At 41.8% G+C, this 20079-nt stretch overlaps 1 protein-coding gene across 1 annotated transcript in view; it reads left to right on the forward strand.

Moving 5' to 3' along the window:
- STARD9 (StAR related lipid transfer domain containing 9) overlaps positions 1-20079 on the forward strand; it is a 224778-nt gene that overhangs the window by 73261 nt on the left and 131438 nt on the right. Inside the window, exons 4-7 of the mRNA XM_033951109.1 lie at positions 11851-11967; positions 12588-12620; positions 12718-12779; positions 14104-14216. Of these exons, the coding sequence (XP_033807000.1) occupies positions 11851-11967; positions 12588-12620; positions 12718-12779; positions 14104-14216 (325 nt within the window). The remainder of the gene's footprint in view (positions 1-11850; positions 11968-12587; positions 12621-12717; positions 12780-14103; positions 14217-20079) is intronic.

Genomic DNA, 20079 nt, shown 5'->3' on the forward strand with positions numbered 1-20079 from the left:
GGCGGGTTTGGCTCCCGTCTGTCCGGCCAACTACCAAAGGTACGGGGAAGGGGGGTCGTGGGGGTCGCCAGGGGGGTCGCGGGTCGGCTGGGGGGGCGGTCAGAGGTTCTTGGGGGGGGCGGTCGTTGGGGGGGAGGGGGGTTTGCGTCGAGGGCAGGAGGGCCTGGGATCCCTCCTGCCCGTAATGTAGTGCGGGGTGGGGTTAGGGGGTCGCCGTGGCCAGGAGGGTTTGGGCTCCCTTCTGGCCCAACTACCAAAGGTACGGGGAAGGGGGGTGGGGGATCGTGGGGGTCGCCAGGGGGGTCGCGGGTCGGCTGGGGGGGCGGTCGGAGGTTCTTGGGGGGGGCGGTCGTTGGGGGGAGGGGGGTTTGCGTCGAGGGCAGGAGGGCCTGGGATCCCTCCTGCCCGTAATGTAGTGCGGGGTGGGGTTAGGGGGTCGCCGTGGCCAGGAGGATTTGGGCTCCCTCCTGGCCCGATATTGTTGGGGAGTCGGCGGTCCTTCGGGGGGAGGGATGTATCGGATGTCGGGGGGGGGCATCAGGCTTTCAGGATGGGGACAGACCTTCAAGGGGGGACAGTGCACGGAAGTCAGGGGGGGTGAACGGAGAGTCGGGACAGCGCACGGAAAGTCAGGGCGGGCGAAAGGAGCGTCGGGCATCATGCGCGGTATACCCGTGAGCGCGGTATACAAAAGTTTTTGTACACATCATCGTGATTTCTGCGCGCTATACCCATGTGCGCGTTTTACACGGGTGCGCGTTATATCCGCGAAAATACGGTAATATGGTTAAGTCTCCTTAAACATTTTTAGTTCTACCTTCTATAATCTGGGAGTCAGCCTGCAGGACTGGCTCATCCTATGGACCAGGTGAGGTACTGGCCCCAGGCGCCCAGCGATAAAGGGTGCCAAAATCCTGCTCCAGCACATCTGCCTTTCTCTTCCCTTCTACAGGACAGAAAAGAGGGAAGAAAGAAGGAGAAATGCTGAACTTGGGTTCTGCTTTTGTTGAGGAACTTGTGGACGAACTTGGGTTTTGACACCCTTTATCATCAATGAGGAAGGGGGAGGAGATACTGGATCACGGATGGGGGGAGGGGGGAGTGAAAAGAAAGATACTGGATTGTTGGAGGAAGAGGGGTGCTGATAAAAAGGTTGACTCAGGACACTACAATCCCTTGAGCTGGTCCTGTCCGCCTGCTTTCCTATACCATTTTTTAATAGTCTTTTCTTAAGGCTTATGGAAGAGTTGCAACCTCTTAACTAGTCTCTTAGAAACAAGAGGACTCAAACATAAACTTTCATGATGATGATCACAAAGCTTACATGCTGTGTAAATATTTAAAAGCTCCCTGAACCCACCCTATTTGTACACAAGACAGGGTGTGCTCTAGAGTTTCACAGATCTTTAAAAAATGTTTTGAAATGCAAGTTCTTTAGCGTCCCTCCGGACTTGCACAGAAACACAAGTTATACTTTTGAGTACTTAAGGCTAGATTCACTAAAAAAATTCAGATCCTGTACTGACGATCGAAAAACCAGTTTTACTGGTTTTGTGAACGTTCCCCGACCCGATTCACTAAACAGCTTCCTGATCAATCGCTTATCCGATCTGATCCACCCATGCAAATGTGGGGAAATGACATGCAAAAGTAGGAAGTGATTCATTAAGCAGAAGAAGAAACACCGATTGGGTTTGCCGATCCGAAAAGAAGTGACTGCAGAAGACCAGTCGCTTACTATCTTTGCTGACTCTCCTGCCCAGAAATATCAGTATCAAGGTTACAACCCCATATAAAACAACCATTAAAATTAAAAATAAAACTGTAAAATCCATTCGTGGTAAGAATTCATTTCTGTTTTCTATATTCTGTAAAAAGCGCATTGCGAGCCCGTGGTTTTAACACGTGGGTTTAAAGCGTGTTCTGTTCGATAAATGTCCATAGTCTGGCTATACAAAAATCTAATTCACTGCGTTGGTCACAAATCATTCCTTTTTTAAAATGTCCAACTAATAGGGCCAGCAAAAGTAAACTGCAGCCACCCCTCCCCCTTTCTCTTGCGCTCGCTTGTGCTTTGCAGGCGGCACATTTGACGCCCGCCAATGACGTGTGAGAATAAACCCTGCCCACTAACTACGTAGTACGAAGCATATGCATAAATTGCATCAATAACCAACAAGGATACTCTGCGCATGCGTTTCAATCGCTCTTACAGCGATCCGTGGGCTCGCTATAGGGCGTGCGTTCGATCAGATCATTTGCATGTAGAATTGGTTGTGAATCAGTCGCTCGACAAAAATCAGCCAAGAATCACCCAATAACGATCCAGTCGACAAGTTTAGTGAATCGGGCCCATAGCTAGCCAAAGATTTAAAGTGGATCACCAATAGTTATATATTTATAAATTGTATTTTTTTGATGATATATTTGAAATTAGCAATAAAGAACAATGAGTACAAAGCAATCTAAAACAAAGCAATGAAAATCTAAATCCACAAAATAGAAATATATCCACAAATCTCCCCAAATCTCCCCAGTTTACATGTTCAGAGGGGTGAACCCAGTCAGAGCCTGCTCGTAATGGCATGTCTAGTGCTTGCAGAATTACACCATTGTTGGGGGTGGGGGGGAGCCCAGTTTTTAACTGTCATCTGAAAGATCCATAGGCCTTGATTCAAGTGACGCTGTCATCGTTCACCTAAAAAATGGCTGCTGATCGCGTGTCAATGACACAAACTGCCTGCCTGGCTTTTTTCTCCACTTAAGAAGTACTTCTGTAGTATTCAGGGACGGGCCTCCTGTGAGACACTTAGGCCCTCTTTTACTAAGGTGCGCTAACCGATTAGCGTGAGCTAAACGCTAACGCATGCATGTTAGTCTATGGACGTGTTAGTGTTTAGATTTCGCTAATCGGTTAGTGCACCTTAGTAAAAGAGGGGGGTTAGTTTATTTAGTTTTGGATATTTAATTCTTATATCTTACTTGCTGGCATTTAAACTTGAGAAAAGGTTAAACTTGGGCTTCAGTAGGTTATTGTCCCTCTCTTTTACGAAATGCTGACATCTGCAACCTAATCAGAAAATCTTTTGCTACCCTGCAAAAATTAAGAAGAATCAGACCCTATTTTTCCCCACCAACATTTCAGGGTAATAGTTAAATCCACTATCCTGTCGTCACTAGATTACTCTGGAAATGCAACAAGATAAATGGAAAAATCCAACTGATACAAAATACAGTAGCAAGACTTAAATCAAAATTCGACCATATCACACCACTCCTTAAGGAACTACACTGGTTCAACCACGGATGGAGTTCAAGCTATGCTTAAGTCTCTATTCAGAGAATTTCATATAGCTTCCCAAGTTCCACAGAAATATTAGGCAAACTAGAAAGTCATCGCAATGCAAACCAATTGACTCTTACCTTTCCCAACTACAAAGGGTATAAAATACAAAAGTACTCACTATAAATCTCTTACCTAATAGATAGCAAAAACTGGAACTCGCTTCCCACAGAGATCAGTCACGACCAAATAGGCCATGTTCCACAAATATCTAAAAGCATGGCTATTCCAAAAATCCATAGGAAATTCAAATGCAGCCACAGTTACACACTACTACTACTTATTTCTATAGCGCTACCAGATACATGCAGACCTGTACATTAACACGCAAGAGAGTGTTCCTGCTCGAAAGTGTTTTACAATCTGATTATGACAGACAAACAGGACAAAAAGGACGGCATATTCGGTAGTCCTATTTAATCAGATAGGGATACTGAAGATCAGACAAGTGGCTGAATATTGTTTTAGGGTGTGTATGTGTGTGCCACACATAAAATCATCCTATCCCTATAAGAAGCCTTAGAGCAGGGGTGTCCAAGCTGTGGCCCGAGGGCCACATGCGGCCCAGTGAAGTATTTTGTGCGGCCCCGGTCGAGGACGATGCAGTGTTTTCCTCTGCTGCCCCCAGGTGTTTACCATCTTGCCGGCTCCCTCCTCTGTCTTGCTGCAGAGCAGCCCCAGAAACATTTTTTTCGACCAATGCGGCCCAGTTAAGCCAAAAGTTTGGACCCCCTGCCTTAGAGCATGAACTTTTATATAGCGTTCTGTGGTAATTTGACTTTCAGTTCGTCCCTATTACCCATTCGTGCCATGTGATGTTTTATTACATTTTTATTTTATATCAGTTTTTATTGTAAGCCGCTTAGTTATAATATGATTTGTGGGATATTAAAAAATAATAAACTTGAGACTTAGGGCTCCTTTTACTAAGCTGCGAAAGCGGCTTTAGCGCGCGCTGAATTGCCGCGCGTGCTAGACCTTAACGCCAGCATTGAGCTAGCGTTAGTTCTAACCATGTAGCGTGCGCTAAAAACGCTATCCAGGCACCACTTGCACACGTACTGCCTACCTGTTTGCCTTCTCCTCCCTGAAGGGCTGTGTCTTCAAGAGATTTCTTGACAGAATACTGTCATTCTAAGCAGGTAAATGGAATAAATGTCTAACTACCCTCATTTCTAGTGCACCCTCCTACCAATCCTTCAGGAAATCAATTAAAACCTAAATTTCTCTGACCTCTCCCTACCTTGTTACATCACTGAAATACCTGCTGTATCTCTGACATATTTCCGGTTATACCCAACCTCTTTCGGCCCACTAATGTAATTGAAATTTATTCCAATGTACCTGACAATTCTCCCTGTAACATCGCTGAATATGTACAGTCTCTTCCTTTGTAAACCTCTCTGAACTGCTTGTGGTATTGCGGTATACAAAAATAAAGTTGTTGTTATTATTATTATCACAGCTTAGTAAAAAGAGGCCTTAATATTTAGGGCACTGCCTTTTCATAGGTAGGACCCTTGTTTTGGAAGTTAGTGCTGGCATGGTAGATCTGTTCTAGTTTCCGAGCGACCTTTTGTTTTATAGATTTTTAAAAAATTATAGTTGTCCCTCGGTATCCATGAGGGGATTGGTTCTAGGACCCTCCACAAATACAAAAATCTGCTGATGCTCAAGTCAACCGAGTGGACTCCCACAGCCAGTCCCGGCCCTGCAGCAACAGCTCACTCTAAAGCAAGAACTCTATAAACTGCAACAAAATACCATAGACAACCATCATTAAGAAATACTATTAAGAATGTGATTGAATTTCACCTCTTGTCATCTATGTATTAAGCCTGTTGGTTATATTAAGTTTATATGTATTATTTATCACTTACTACATTTGTTACACACCTAGAACTCCGTTGAGTGAGGATTTGGCAGGATATAAGACTGCACATAACATACTGTAACATAAATATTATTCCCATTGTTTCTGGTTTGTTTCCTTTTACTTTCTTTGTTAATGTGGAGATATATATTTTTTTAACAGGATGTCTATATTAAAATCTAGAAGGCACCTATGTTAAACTTATTTTGTAAAGGCAACATATGCACCCATGATCTTCTTTATAATGTAGAATTCTGTGATGAAATCTAGTAGTCCACAAATGGACAGGACCTGTGAAGAAGGGGTAAATGTGTGCACACACCTTGTATGCACACACATTTTATAGAGAGCATGTGTACAGTGCAATGCCACTCAAACTACCCCACTGGGATTGTTTGTGTATAAAATTGGGCACTATCTTGCATTAGTTTAGTAGCGGTATTTTCTAGAAATGTGTAATTGATTCAGTTTTATAAGAGCCTGGTTCCATATGTAAAATATGGAAGTGTTTTTCCTGCATGTAAAGCATAATTACCCCCTTAGAAGTTAACCTAGGTGCCCTGTTATAAAATTAAGGCCCAGTTTCTCGAACTGCTGCCGATATAGGGGGCTGTCTTAAAAGCGGCTGCCGATTGGTGCTGGTTTCGGGATTGTGCTGATGTGAAAGATAGGCACCCGAAATGTAGATCAAGGCTTTCTTGACCTGCATTTCCAGCATCTACCTTCATGTCAATTGTGCCAACATAGTCACTTTAGGCCACCTAATGTCACTTCCTGAGTTGGCCATGCCTATTTTGATGTTCAGCGGCCTAAAGTGTCTACATAGGCACAATTCCAGCGCTGATTTTATAGGTACCTCAAATCTCGGTTAAAAACACCATTTGGACAGTGTTTTTAACTGAGTTATGGGCGCCTACCAGCGCCTAGAAAATCGACGCCGGTTCAAGAATCCGGGCCCAAGTGAACAGGAATGCACTTATTTTGATGCTATTTTATTGAATACATACAAGTACTTAAAGTATGTGACTTTACAAAACTCTAGTGTGAATCAGGACGCACTAGCACCTACATTCAAGGTGTGGTCATACTTGCTTAAGAGCAGGTGTAAAAGCATGCACTTTACATGTGTATGCATTTTATAAAATATAAACACAAGCAAAAAAAAAAATCCAACAAAACTGTAGTAATATGTCAAACAAACAAAAAAGAAAAATGCAGGGATGATGTACAAGATACAAAGTTTTCACTTTTGTTTTCAGTACAGCACCACGGAGGAGCTTACCGGATTCGACTATCTGTTCACCAAATCGTACTTTTATCCAGATGTATACCAAATAGTTCACTAGAATGTGATTTTAATAACTTTAGGACCCCTGAGGAAGAGGTGTTTTTTGAAACATGGACCATGTTGGGTCCTGGTTTATAACCTAAAGTGGACTATATCTTTTGGATACAAACTGTTCATTGATCCAGATTAATGGGGCTAGATTCACTAAGGACACTGATCGTGTCCCGACCACTTTGCAACCCCGACACGATTCACTAACCTTACTCCCAATCCATGCCCATTCCACGCATGCAAATGTAGAAAGGCAGCAATTCACTAAAAAATTTCAGGAACACCGACTGGGCTGGCCGATCAAAAAATAAGTGTCTGCTGAGGACCAGTCCCTCACATCCTGTCCGACTGCTCTGCTCTCTGCCCGACTCTCCTGCTCTCTGCCCCCACTGCGCCACCCTGCACTCTGCCCCGACTCGCCTTCCCTTCCCCGCAGTGTGAGCTCGTGGTTTTAACCCACGGGTTTAAAGTGGGTTAAAACCATAGGCTCATGAAGTAAAAAAGTAAATTGAAAAAAAAAGTTTCAAGCTCTGTAAGCATGCGCAGACTATCTACAAGCAAAGAAGATAGTCTGTGCATGCGTCGGGATCGTGTGCGTGACTCCGATCGCCCTCATTTGTATGAACACTTTGTGAATCAGCCCCCCGGCCACAGATTGGATCCATGGCCTTAGTGAATCTAGCCCTTGGTATCTTGTACATCATCCCTGCAGTTTTTGTTTTTGTTTTATAAAATTACACATGTGTTCTGACTCCGCCCATAATCTAGCCCCTGCAGAGAGAAGGAGAGATGAGAAGCTGAAAGCCTTGGGTGGGGGGTAGAGAGGAGAAGGGGGGATGCTGGGCAACTAGGGAGGAGATGGATCAAATAAGGCCTTGACCTACCCCGTGGGGGAGGGGGGGTTGGAGGCTTGGCTGATGTTTTACTTAAGGTATCATACTGTGGGCTGGCCTTGCATTGGACTTCACGAAACTTAGGACATTTCTCAGTAGAAACAAAAATGAACGTTTCTATCACAGAGATTACCGTATACTGTATACTTGAATATAAACTCATCCAAAAGGTGAAAAAAGATGAACATAAGAAGTTGCCACCACTGGGTCAGACCAGAGGTCCATCACGCCCAGCGGTCCGCTCCCGCGGCGGCCCATCAGTTCTGTGACCTGTGAAGTGGTTCCTGACCATTTCTGTAACCTACCTCTACATCTATCTGTAACCCTCAATCCCCTCATCCTTTAGCAACCTATCTAAACCTTCCTTGAAACCCTGTAGTGTGCTCTGGCCTATCACAACCCCCGGAAGCGCGTTCCATGTATCCACCACCCTCTGGGTAAAAAAGAACTTCATCACATTTGTTCTAAACCTGTCCCCTCTCAATTTCTCCGAGTGACCCCTTGTACTTGTGGTTCCCCCCAGTCTGAAGAATCTGTCCCTGTCCACCTTCTCTATGCCCCTCAGGATTTTGAAGGTTTCTATCATGTCTCCTCTAAGTCTCCGCTTTTCCAGGGAGAACAGCCCCAGCATTTTCAACCTGTCAGCATATGAAAAGTTTTCCATACCATTTACCAGTTTAGTTGCTCTCCTCTGGACCCCCTCAAGTACTGCCAGGGAGAAGAAACACCAGAAGAGGGAGGGAGGGAAAGTAAGGAAAGGAGAGTTAGACCAGGGATGCCCAATACTTCGATCGTGATTGACCGGCAGATCGGGAAGGCAACGCGAGTCGATTGCGGAGTCCATCCCGGGCTCCGTGATAGACTCGTGATGCCATCCCGATCTACCGGGCCGATCAGCCTTCTTCTCCCCGACGTCCCCCACTGCCGCCCCAAGCTCTCCCTGCAGAAGTGTCGGACTGACCAGCATTCCTCTCCCCGACGTCAATTCTGACGGAGAGGAAGTTCTGGGCCAACCAAAAATTTTTTAGTAACTTTTGGAGACCAAAATAACCCTTCCTCAGGCGGGGGGGGGGGGGAGTAGGTCCACCCTAGGCATAGCTCTTAGGGAGTGCTCCTCCAATCCCTTTTTATATTGGGGAGGGTTTAAAAAAATGATCAAACCTGGGCAGTGGCATAGTAAGGGTGATGCGGTTGACTCAGGGTGCAATCTTCCTAAGGGCGCGGCAGCACCCCTCCTCCCCCCCAAACCACTCCTCTATTTGCAATGCGCACTCCTTGCCTTCCCCCGTACTTTTTTGGCGTTCTCTCTGATGTCACTTCTGGAACCCGCGTCTAGGAAGTGATGTCAAAGGACTCAAATATAAATGGAGCTCATGTCAGTTTCACAAAGTTACTGTGGGAGTGAGTGGCCTAGTGGTTAAGGCTGCTGTCTGAGGTTGTGAGTTCAATCCCAACCTGCTCCTTGAAACTCTAAGCAAGTCACCTAATCCTTCAATTGCCCCAGGTACCACGGTTAGATGGTGAGCTTGCAAAGACAGAGAGAGGAAATGCTTAAGAGTACCTGATTATTATTCAGTGTATTATAACCACTTTAGGTGAATCTCTTCATGAAAAGGCAGTAAATAAATATACATAGCAACCACTGTGGGAACTTGTATCAGCCATTTTGAGTAGTGAGACTGCATGGGGCAGAAGCCTAAGAGGATTGTTCTTGCCCTGGCTCACCACTGGACTAGCAGGGCTTAAGGTAGGCCCAGGGAGAGGGCCTGCAATGGGTCTGAGAGAGAGAAGACTCAAGTACCCCCTCCCCCTCCCCATTTTTGGGCCATTTTTTTTGCCTCAAAATCTAGGTTTATGTTTGAGTATACACAGTAAACATTCCTTTGCAGTCGTAGGGCAAACTGAGGTTAGAGCATGGATGAAAAATAGTAGTTAAATGATATTTCATTCCCATTCATACTATAATAGTCACTGGCTTTGGCCACCTCTGGTATTGCATGATAGCCTTTGATTTCTCATCCTGCTTAAATGGTTGACCACAGAAACAAGAAGGCAAGTGGGTTGAGCAGTAAAGCATGACAGATTGTACATTCTGGTTTACATTGATATTCCTTTATAAAAATATCCTTACTGGGTCAGACTAATGGTCCATCATGTCCAGTAGCCCGTTCTCACAGTGGCCAATCCAGGTCACTAGTACCTAGCCAAAACCCAAGGTGTAGCAATATTCCATGCTACTGATACAGGGCAAGAAGTGGCTTCCCCATGTCTTTCTCAATAACAGACTATGGACTTTTCCTCCAGGAACTTGTCCAAACCTTTCTTAAAACCAGTTACGCTATCCACTCTTACCACATCCTCTGGCAACGCGTTCCAGAGCTTAACTATTCTCTGAGTTGAAAAAAAAATTTCCTCCAATTGGTTTTAAAAGTATTTCCCTGTAACTTCATCGAGTATCCCCTAGTCTTTGTCATTTTTGATGGAGTGAAAAATCGATCCACTTGTACCTGTTCTACTCCACTCAGGATTTTGTAGACTTCAATCATACCTCCCCTCAGCCATCTCTTTTCCAAGCTGAAGAGCCTTAACCGTTTTAGTCTTTCCTCATACGAGAGGAGTTCCATCCCCTTTACCATCTTGGTCGCTCTTCTTTGAACCTTTTCTAGCGCCACTATATCTTTCTTGAGATAAGGAGACCAGAACTGAACGCAATATTCCAGATGAGGTCGCACCATGGAGCGATACAGGGGCATTATAACATTCTTAGTCTTGTTAACCATCCCTTTTAAAATAATTCCTAGCATCCTATTTGCTTTTTTGGCTGCTGCCGCACATTTGGCGAAAGATTTAATCGTATTGTCTATGATGACACCCAGAAACTTTTCTTGGGCACTAATCCCCAAGGTGAACCTTAGCATCCGGTAACTGTGATTCAGGTTATTCTTCCCAATGTGCATCACTTTGCATTTGTTCACATTAAATTTCATCTACCATTTGGATGCCCAGTCTTCCAATTTCCTAAGGTCTGCCTGCAAATTTTCACAATCCGCATGCGTTTTAACAACTTTGAACAGTTTAGTGTCATCTGCAAATTTAATCACCTCACTCATCATTCCAATTTCCAGGTCATTTATAAATAAGTTAAATAGCAATACAAACCCCTGTGGCACTCCACTGTTTACTCTCCTCCATTGAAAAAAAAAAAATGACCATTTAACCCTACCCTCTGTTTTCTATCCGATAACCAATTCCTAATCCACAGCTGAACTTTACCACCTATCCCATGACACTTTAATTTTCTCAGGAGGCTCTCATGAGGAACTTTAGTCAAAAGTTTTCTGAAAATCTAGATATACTATATCAACCGGCTCACCTTTATCCACATATTTGTTCACACCTTTAAAGAAGTCAAGCAGATTTGTGAGGCAAGATCTCCCTCGGCTGAACCCATGCTGATTCTGTCTCATTAAATCATGTTTGTCTACGTGTTCCACAATTTTATTTTTTATAATCGTTTCTACCATTTTGCCCGGCACTGAAGTGAGGCTTACCGGTCTGTGAGCCTCACTTCAGTACCGGACAAAATGGTAGCATGTTGGGAGCTATGAAACAAGATCAATTTACCTTCCACCACCCAGCTGTCACTAGAATAAGATTAGCCAATGCTGTGTCTTGAAAAGTTATCTTAAATTCCAGTGCTCTATTAGTGTGCAACACTAGATGTATAACTAAGGTATATGAACTATGAAGTCATCTAACAGCCTCACATAAGACAACTAATGTGAAATATTAACCACTTAAGTGTTTTAATGAGTAAATAATATCTTGCTATTTAATTAAAAAAAAAAAAAGAGGTTCTTAACTCACTGGTACACATTCGGTGACTTAGGGTTTCAGGATATCCCAAGTGAATATGCATAAGAAAAATTTGTATGCATTGCTTCTGTTATATGCAAATTTGTTTCATGCATATTCATTTTGGTTTATCCTGAAAACCTTGAGTGTGTCTCAAGGACTGTTTTGAGAACCCTTGCTTTAAATGCTTAATGGCTGCTGGTGCCAACCAGAGCCTTGTTCAGGGGGACTCTGGAAGTAAACCCAAGGCTGAGGTTTGTGTTCTTGCTTCTCAGGAGGCGTGTGAGTATTTTGGTAAAGAAGTGAGGAGCATATAAGCAGATTAGGAGGAGGGTGGAGGCCTCCCATTTAAAAAGATATTTATATCCTTAAAGCCAAAACGATGGTCTTTTTTAGAAAGTAACTTTTATCTTCTGAATCATGTTTTGAAGTAACACCAAATTAAGTACTAAATGCTTTCATAAGATGTGTGAAGAAAATGTTGAATATTTGGTGGCATCTTGGCGGACATGTTCAATTAGTACCTTTTCTGTTGATGTCTATTCAGGTGTATCAAGACCTTGGTACATCAGTGCTGTCTGGGGCCATCGAAGGATATAATGTCTGCCTCTTTGCATATGGACAGACTGGTTCTGGAAAGACCTATACCATGATGGGTACTCCCGTGAGTGATATTCTTCATTTCATTAACTTTTTCAGGAGTTAATTTTGTACAGTGCTCATAAATAGAAAGGTCTAGAAAGGGTAGTTTTTGAAAATGGAATACAAACTGTAGAACTGTGGCGGAGTGACCTACAGGTTAGAGCAGCTGCCTCAGCATCCTAAGGTGGTGAGTAGAGAATGACATGGGGACAAATTTGTCCCTGTCCCCGCAGGAACTCAATTTCCCTATCCCATCCCCCACAAATTTTGTTGCTGTCCCTGCTTCAGAGGTCTGATGACCCATGAAGCTAATACAATTGTGACAGAAGAAACTTCATCACTCATAAAACTCTAAAACAAATTCAAGAAGCTTCATATTGAATTATGCAGATTGTCTGCTTTTTTGTTTGAGACTTTCATTATAATTTGTTTGCTTTTCTGGGAATTATATCAGATATTAATTGATTATTACATCTTTAGAAAAAGTACAAAAAAGACAATTACTAAAAACAAGATGAGGAATTGTTGCTCTTAACATCTCCTTACCTTTTACTAAGGTATGCTAATGTAAAGATCTTGTCCTGCATTTATTTTTGCTTCTTCCTATTTATCTTGTTGTTTTTTTTTTTGTTTAATTTTAAGGCATCTGTTGGACTGACACCAAGAATATGTGAGGTACTTTTTTTACAATATGACTCTTTTTACAATATGAATTTTTGCTTCAACTCCCTTGATTTTGCTACTAAAAACATTTTTTTTTAAATTTTCCCAGGGGCTTTTTTCAAGAAACAATGACTACTCAGGGCAGCCAGCATCATGTAGAATAGAAGTCAGGTGAGACTTCTTTTTGGATAAGTGTTTAGGAGATATTTAACTTTAAATCCCTGATTTAGCTCATGTTTATTTTTAAAGCCCCCTTTTTTAAATGAAATTTATAAAAATAGATGCACTATTTTGTGACATCTACAGGACAACTGATAAATGGGCCTTTCAGTGAGACTCCTGTGATATAAAAATTCATGAAAAAAGTTTTGAATTTGCATGTAGGGTTGAATGTGTCTATCTTTTGTTTTGTACTTGTATAGGTCTGTCCTATTTTAAAATAGAGTTTTTTTCTATATATTAGATATTTGTAAATCACTTGAATCTGTTTGTAAGAACAAGAGGTATAACAAGTTTTAATAAAGCATAAAAATCCTGGAAGTGGTGGCATAGTAAGAGGGGTGTGTGTGAGGGGGTCCGCCCTCAGCGCAGTCTTTCTAAGGGTGTGGCACCCCTCTTCCTCTCCACACCCATACACCCCTTGCCTTCCCCCATACCTTTCTTACTTCCCCAGCGCGAGGTTGCTGCCCACGTCGGCATCAGAACGTTGCTTCTGGGACCCGCACCTAGGAAGTGACGTCAAAGGGCGAGCCGACACTGATTTGGGTATGTTGCTCAAGCTGGAGAAGTTAAAAAGGTATGGGGAGAGGGAAGGGGATGTGTCCATAGCAGGAGAGGGGTGCCATTGCCTGGAAGTAAATGTTTTGAACTGTACCTACTTTTTCTGCTCTAAAAAGTTACAGTAGTATATGTTCTTGAGTCAGGAAGAAGGAAAAACTACAGTAGTTGAGATTGTTAAGAAGAGGTGGCCAAATAAAATTAGAGGAAAGAAGCCTTATAAAAGAGGTAAAGATATTTAAAATCTATGTAGATATTTTTGAACAATATCTACTGTTTCACATGTTCATCAACACAGTGTTTATCAGTCAACAGTAGCTATATGTGAGACCATCTCTGGGAAAACATGACTAAAAACTCCAGAAATAAAAGGTTTTTAATGAATTAGAGCAAAAAATTTGTAATACAATAGTCCAAATCCAATCTTTTTTATGTGAGAATATAAAAAAAATTACAGAAATTGAAACATGTGACTGCTTTTGGACCCATGATATGAATATTGACCGTTTTCAACATTTTGGATCCATGATTTTAGTCATGTTTTCCTAAAGATGGTCATGCACGTGCACACAAAGATCTACAATATGATATTGTGAAGAATGAATGCTGTTTTTTTGAATCTGGTGTATTCTGTATTTTTTTTTAAAGATCTTTGTATAGTCCAGCATTTATCTAAAAAATAAAATCAGCAAAATTTATTTCTATTTCCATTGTTCAGTTTTCTAGAAATCTATAATGAGCGAGTTAGAGATTTGTTAAAGCAGTCGAACCGGAAGAAGCCCTACGCACTTCGAGTCCGAGAACATCCTGAGAAAGGTCCATATGTACAAGGTCAGTTTCTTTATATTAGATCATTGGTTTGTGCATATGCAGCCATCATATTTATTTATTTATATTTATTGGGTTCTCTATAGAAACATGAGGGCAGATAAAGGCCAAGTGGCCCATCTAGTCTGCCCATCCGCAGTAACCATTATCTCTTCCTATCTCTCAGAGATCCCATGTGTCTATCCCATTCTTTCTTGAAATCAGGCACAGTCTCTGTCTCCATCACCTCTTCCAGGAGACTGTTCCACGCATCTACCACCCTTTCTGTAAAAAAGTATTTCCTTAGATTACTCTGGAGCCTATCACCTCTTAACTTCATCCTATGATCTCTCATTCCAGTGCCTCCTTTCTATTGAAAGAGACTTGACTCATGCGCATTTATGCCATGTAGGTATTTACGTCTCTATCATATCTCCCCTCTCCCGCCTTTCCTCTAAAGTATACATATTGAGATCTTTAAGTTTGTCCCCATACGCCTTACAACGAAAACCATGCACCATTTTAGTAGCCTTTCTCTGGACCGACTCCATTCTTTTTATATCTTTTTGAAGATGTGGTCTCCAGAATTCTACACAATATTCTAGAGTCTTATACAGGGGCATCAATATCTCCTTTTTCCTACTAGCCATACTTCTTCATATGTACCCTAGCATCCTTCAAGCTTTCCTCTGTCACTTTTCAACCTGTTTGGCCATCTTAAGATCATCACATACAATGACACCCAAGTCCCGCTCTTCTGTCGTGCACATAAGTTCTTCACTCCCTAAACTACCATTCCTTTGGATTTTTGCAGCCCAAATGCATGACCTTGTATTTCTTGGCATTAAATTTTAGCTGCCAAATATCAGACCATTCTTCAAGCTTTTCTAGGTCTTTCTTCCTGTTATTCACACCATCCGGGGTGTCTACTCTATTGCAGATTTTGGTATCATCCGCAAAGAGGCAAATCTTACCTGACAGCCCTTATAAGCAATATCGCTTATAAAAATGTTAAAAAGAACAGGCCCAAGAACAGAATTTTGAGGCACACTACATCCCTTTCCTCAGCGTGATCTCCATTGACCACTACCCTCTGCCATCTTCCACTTAAACCAGTTCCTGACCTAGCCCGTCATTTTGAGGCCCATCCCAAGAGCACTCAGTTTATTTATTAGACATCTGTGTGATACACTGTCAAGACAGAATAGGAATAAGACAGGGTGCATCGCTTGGAATTTTGAATAAGCGATTAATCAAATTTTTAATAAACTTGAAACTTGATCTAGCATGTATGCAAATTGCTACATAGAATTATACATGCTACATGGAGTTTTAAATGTTATATAAAATTATACATGTAATGTAAGATAAGGCATCTAAAACAGTAAGTATGTGTATATTTTACCTAAGAAAATGGTATGCCCCAAATAATAGGTGTCAGTTTTGTTTATAGATTTCCTAGGGCAATGTTGTATGCCTCAGAATTAGAATGGAATCTGTATTATCTCTGTAATTTTGTGAATTATTTCTGGGTACCACTTACCCATTTTCACTTTTCCCCATGTAGTCTATTATAAAGCTAATTTTGCAAAACAGAAGAAGGGACGCAGTTCTGATACAAGGCCATATCAGCACACTGATCTGAGACCCTGTGAAAGAATTATGAATCATTCCTCATTCCCTCTCCCCTCTTGCCACATAGCCATTCTAAAGCAAGGGAAAATGTTAGCACCTTGTGACAGAATGCTGAGGCATTCCCCCCTCCCCTCTTGTCTCAAGACCCCTGTCACATATTAACCCTTATCTTATTTAAGCAGTCCATATTTGGAAAGGACATCAGCTGACAGGCATTGAGGACATGCAAAAACACAGGTTTTATCTAAGTGCTGAGTTGGAGGGTGATCACGAGGTAAAGCGAGGATGATCACAATGTAAAAGCATGTACCTTTGTATCTACCAATTATTAGATGTGAAAACTAGGTAGTTACTATGATGTCATTAGCTTAGAAGCATAATAAAAGGGACTCGGAGCTAGCTACTGGCAGCTCCTCCTTCCCGACTCATAGCCTGCATGTGTGTGTTTGCTGTGTTCCATTCCTACAAACAGAAATCTGTAGGAGGTTGATATACTGTCATGAGCAAAATTTCACAAAGTAAGCATTCTGTAAAAATGACGAACAGAGCACATTATTTTCATGAATTGTTTAGTAAGAGGCAGATTCTATATAATCAAAATTAGGTACCTACATTGGCATGCCTAACAAATGCAATTGATAGGCTTAGTTGGCACTGATAATTGGCATTTCATACCCAATAATTGCTATTAATTTGACTTAATTGAAAGCTAGGTAATTGGACTTAATTGAAAGCTAGGTGCTTAACTCAAAAAACACAATTCTATAAAATGTAGGCAACTAGTCCAAAGTGCGTAGTTAAAGTGAGCATGGTTAGAGGCAGATCAGGGCGTGTTTTTGAGTTAGGTACCTGTTTTTGACTTACGCGTCATTGTGTACCTAGCTTAAGTACAGCCATTTAGGCCAAGAAAACCCTGGCATAATAAGGTGCACCTAAAAGTTGTGACATCTAAGTTGTAACGCTAAGCATGATTCTATACAATGCATCTAACTTTTATAGAGTCGCACAAGTTGGCGCCAATTTTCTAGGTGGACTATATAGAATTTGCCCCTAAGTGCACAAAATAGACTTTGAAGCATTTAGGCTTTGTAAACAGTTAAACTTTGCATGTAGTTGTATATGTGAAAAATATTTTTAAAACACTTTAATAAATTGAAGTCCTGCAAAATTATGCAAATCAGCTCATTAACTATGAACACATATTACAACTGTGTGCAGTAATAGCTTTATAAAATGTTTTGCAAGAGGAATAATAAGGTATAAGTTTTTTTCTGCAGAAGTTTGCATAGCTAAACTTTGCATTCTATTTTCTACTGGGCTCATTTGCTGAGGAGACATAGCAAGTAAAAAATTTTAATAGTGTGCATAAAAAGATGCACTTCAGTACATGAGCGTCTTGTCTTCAGAGAAAAGCATAGCCACAAAAACAGGAGAATTGCCCCCACAGGTCAGGGCACACAAAGAAACAGTGGAGATGTTCAATAACTAGTACTCTTTATGAGCTCAATGACTTGACACGTACATATTTCGGCCAACAGTGCCTGCCTCAGGAGTCTTGTAACTTGTCACATCAAAACATACTGTACATGGTGTTACAAGGTGGAATGTCATCAAAGTAACAAAAACACTGTCAGTTCAAGGGAATTTACAACCCAAGATACAGTGATGCTGGAACTCACATTTTCGTTATAGAGAAGATTTCCAGGTCAGATGCGGGCTGCGTACAGGAGCCACTGTTCGCGGCTTTGTGAAGAGAAATGCAGCTGGGAGGAGGGAGCCAGCCAGAGGAGGTAAACACCCGTGTGAGGGAGACATGAATTTGGAAGGACAATGAGGGACATGGAAGGGAGGAAGAAGGTCACATTGGGGCAGAAAGGGAGGAAGAAGGACGCATTGGCACAGGAAGGGAGAGGCAGGACCCCAGTTCATAAGTGCGAGTCTGATGTAAGTTGGATGTTCTTAACCTGGGGAGTGCCTGTAGTTTGTAAGGCCTTTCAGAGAACTGCCGATGTTGTTAAGAATAAATCACTTGATAGTGATCCCAATGAGCTAGCTTGCTGCCAAGAAAATCATACCTCATTCTTAGCAGCGTCTGCCATCCCTGTCTCTTTATAAAACAGTTGTTTTGGGATCACTAATTATTTGCTCTAACAGAATTCATTTTTTTTTCTGGTGACTTTAGTCACTTTTTTCCAGAGATGTTCAGAATTATAGCAGTGGAGTACGTTATATGTTTATGCTGTAATCCAGAGAGGACAGTTTTATTAGATTTGCAGAACCGAAGTGAATGAATAAATTATATATATAATTTTAGTTTAATCAATATTAAGTGGCTACGGCTCTGTGGTTTTACTCTTCCTCTTGCATGAAACGGTTGTTAATCAGTTGAATAAATCTGGTTGCTTTTCATCCTTTGAGAGCTATTAGAAATAATTCTTTACTTAATTTGCTGTGGTCCCTTACAGGTCCAGTGAGTTACAGGTCAGATAATTTAAACACTTGCTAGTAGTCTCACTATTCAGCAGTGCTTTTCTTCTCAGGAAATAAATACTCCTTTAGTCAGCTAAAGTTTTCCACAAGCTTTCCAAGTGCTCCTTCTGCTCACTTGGTCCAAATGTATTTCTGTTGGATTAATGCCTCGATGGAATTTAGCTTCTTTTAGAACAGTGGTTCTCAACCCTGTCCTGGGGGACCCCCCCAGCCAGTCAGGTTTTCAAGGTATCCCTAATGAATATGCATGAGAGAGATTTGCATATAATGGAAATGACAGGTATGCAAATCTCTCTCATGCATAGTCATTAGGGATATCTTGAAAACCCAACTGGCTGGGGGTCCCCCCAGGACAGGGTTGAGAATCACTGTTTTAGAAGGATCTTTTGATAGGACCAGTAAATAAAACCTTATAAGTAATGAAGTGGTTTGTCCACTTTGTATTGATAAGGAATGGGGTGGTTTGTCCACTTTATGCTGCTTTCTTCACTTTTTTCACTTAATGATTGTTTCCTTTTTTTATACTCATGTGGTATGGTGTCCATCTGTTCTAGCTCTTTTCTGTATAGTGATCTATCCTATATGATCCTTATTCCTAAAGACTACCAGCATATAAGATCACATTTCATAGGATTACATTCTACTGGTAGTCTGAAAATGCTATGGGTGTCCCTCTGGGGCAAAGGAGACTTTTGATTGTCACATTTTGAGTTTCAGTTCTGAAAACAGCAACTATACTTATTTCAGTTGTCATGTGATAGCATTAAAATGCTGTTTTGACCCAGCATGAGTAGAACAGATTGTATGTTGATGATTCATTGTCCTTAAATTTGAAGTCAGATGGTCAGTGTATATGCTCAGCGTTATTAAGAATAAAATCAGTTTGGGTTATGTAAACTTGCCCAGAAAAATTACTTATATTTTCAATATGTACATGACTGATATTACAAGGGGCTGTTAGGAAAGATCTGCAACTTGGTGAACACCTCAAGAGTGATCTTAAGAAAGCTCCAAGAGGGGTCAAGTAAAATTATAATTTTATATTTGAGGTGCAGAACTTCAAAAGATCAAACATGATGGGTAAGGTGCTGCTGAGAGAGATCTTGGGATGCTATTATCTGATGATCTCAGGTCGGAAAACATTGGAATACATAGGAAAATATATTTAGTTAAAAATAAGGAAGTGGTAATGCCTCTGCATGGGTTGTTAGTGGAATTGTTTCTTTTTCTGGATACTGTTTTTTTTCTTGAAGAGAGATACTGGTGTAGAAGCAGTCCAGGAAAGGACTACCAGAATGTTACAGAGCTTGCACTTTGAGCAGTATGAAGGAAGACGCAAGGACCTACCATATTTTTCGTTCTATAAGACGCACCCCCCTGTAGAGGAGGAAAAGCCAAGGAAAAAAATTTGGTTCAGAAATTTTTGTCTTGGTTTTTCCTCCTCTGCAGGGGGATGTGCCTGGTGGTCTGGTGCATCTGGTGCTGGGATGCCCGAAGCAGCTCACCGCAGCCTGAAGCAGCCCGCAGACCCTCCCCATACCTTTTTAAACTGGCGGTGATCCAGCACGGTCTCCTGCTGGACGGCTGGCTTTTGTTGCAGAGCAGCGCACAATGCAGGAGCGCGATCTTTGCGCTTCCTGCCTGGTCCTGCGCCACTCCGTGATTGGCTGAGGTTAACAGAAGCACAACCATGCTACATACCTTATATCTTTGGTAACTTCCCATTTACACTACTGTAATGTAATGTATGCTGGGTTTTCAC

The sequence above is a fragment of the Geotrypetes seraphini genome, chromosome 7 (genome assembly GCF_902459505.1).
Source record: "Geotrypetes seraphini chromosome 7, aGeoSer1.1, whole genome shotgun sequence".
In the NCBI taxonomy this organism is placed as follows: Eukaryota; Metazoa; Chordata; class Amphibia; order Gymnophiona; family Dermophiidae; genus Geotrypetes; species Geotrypetes seraphini.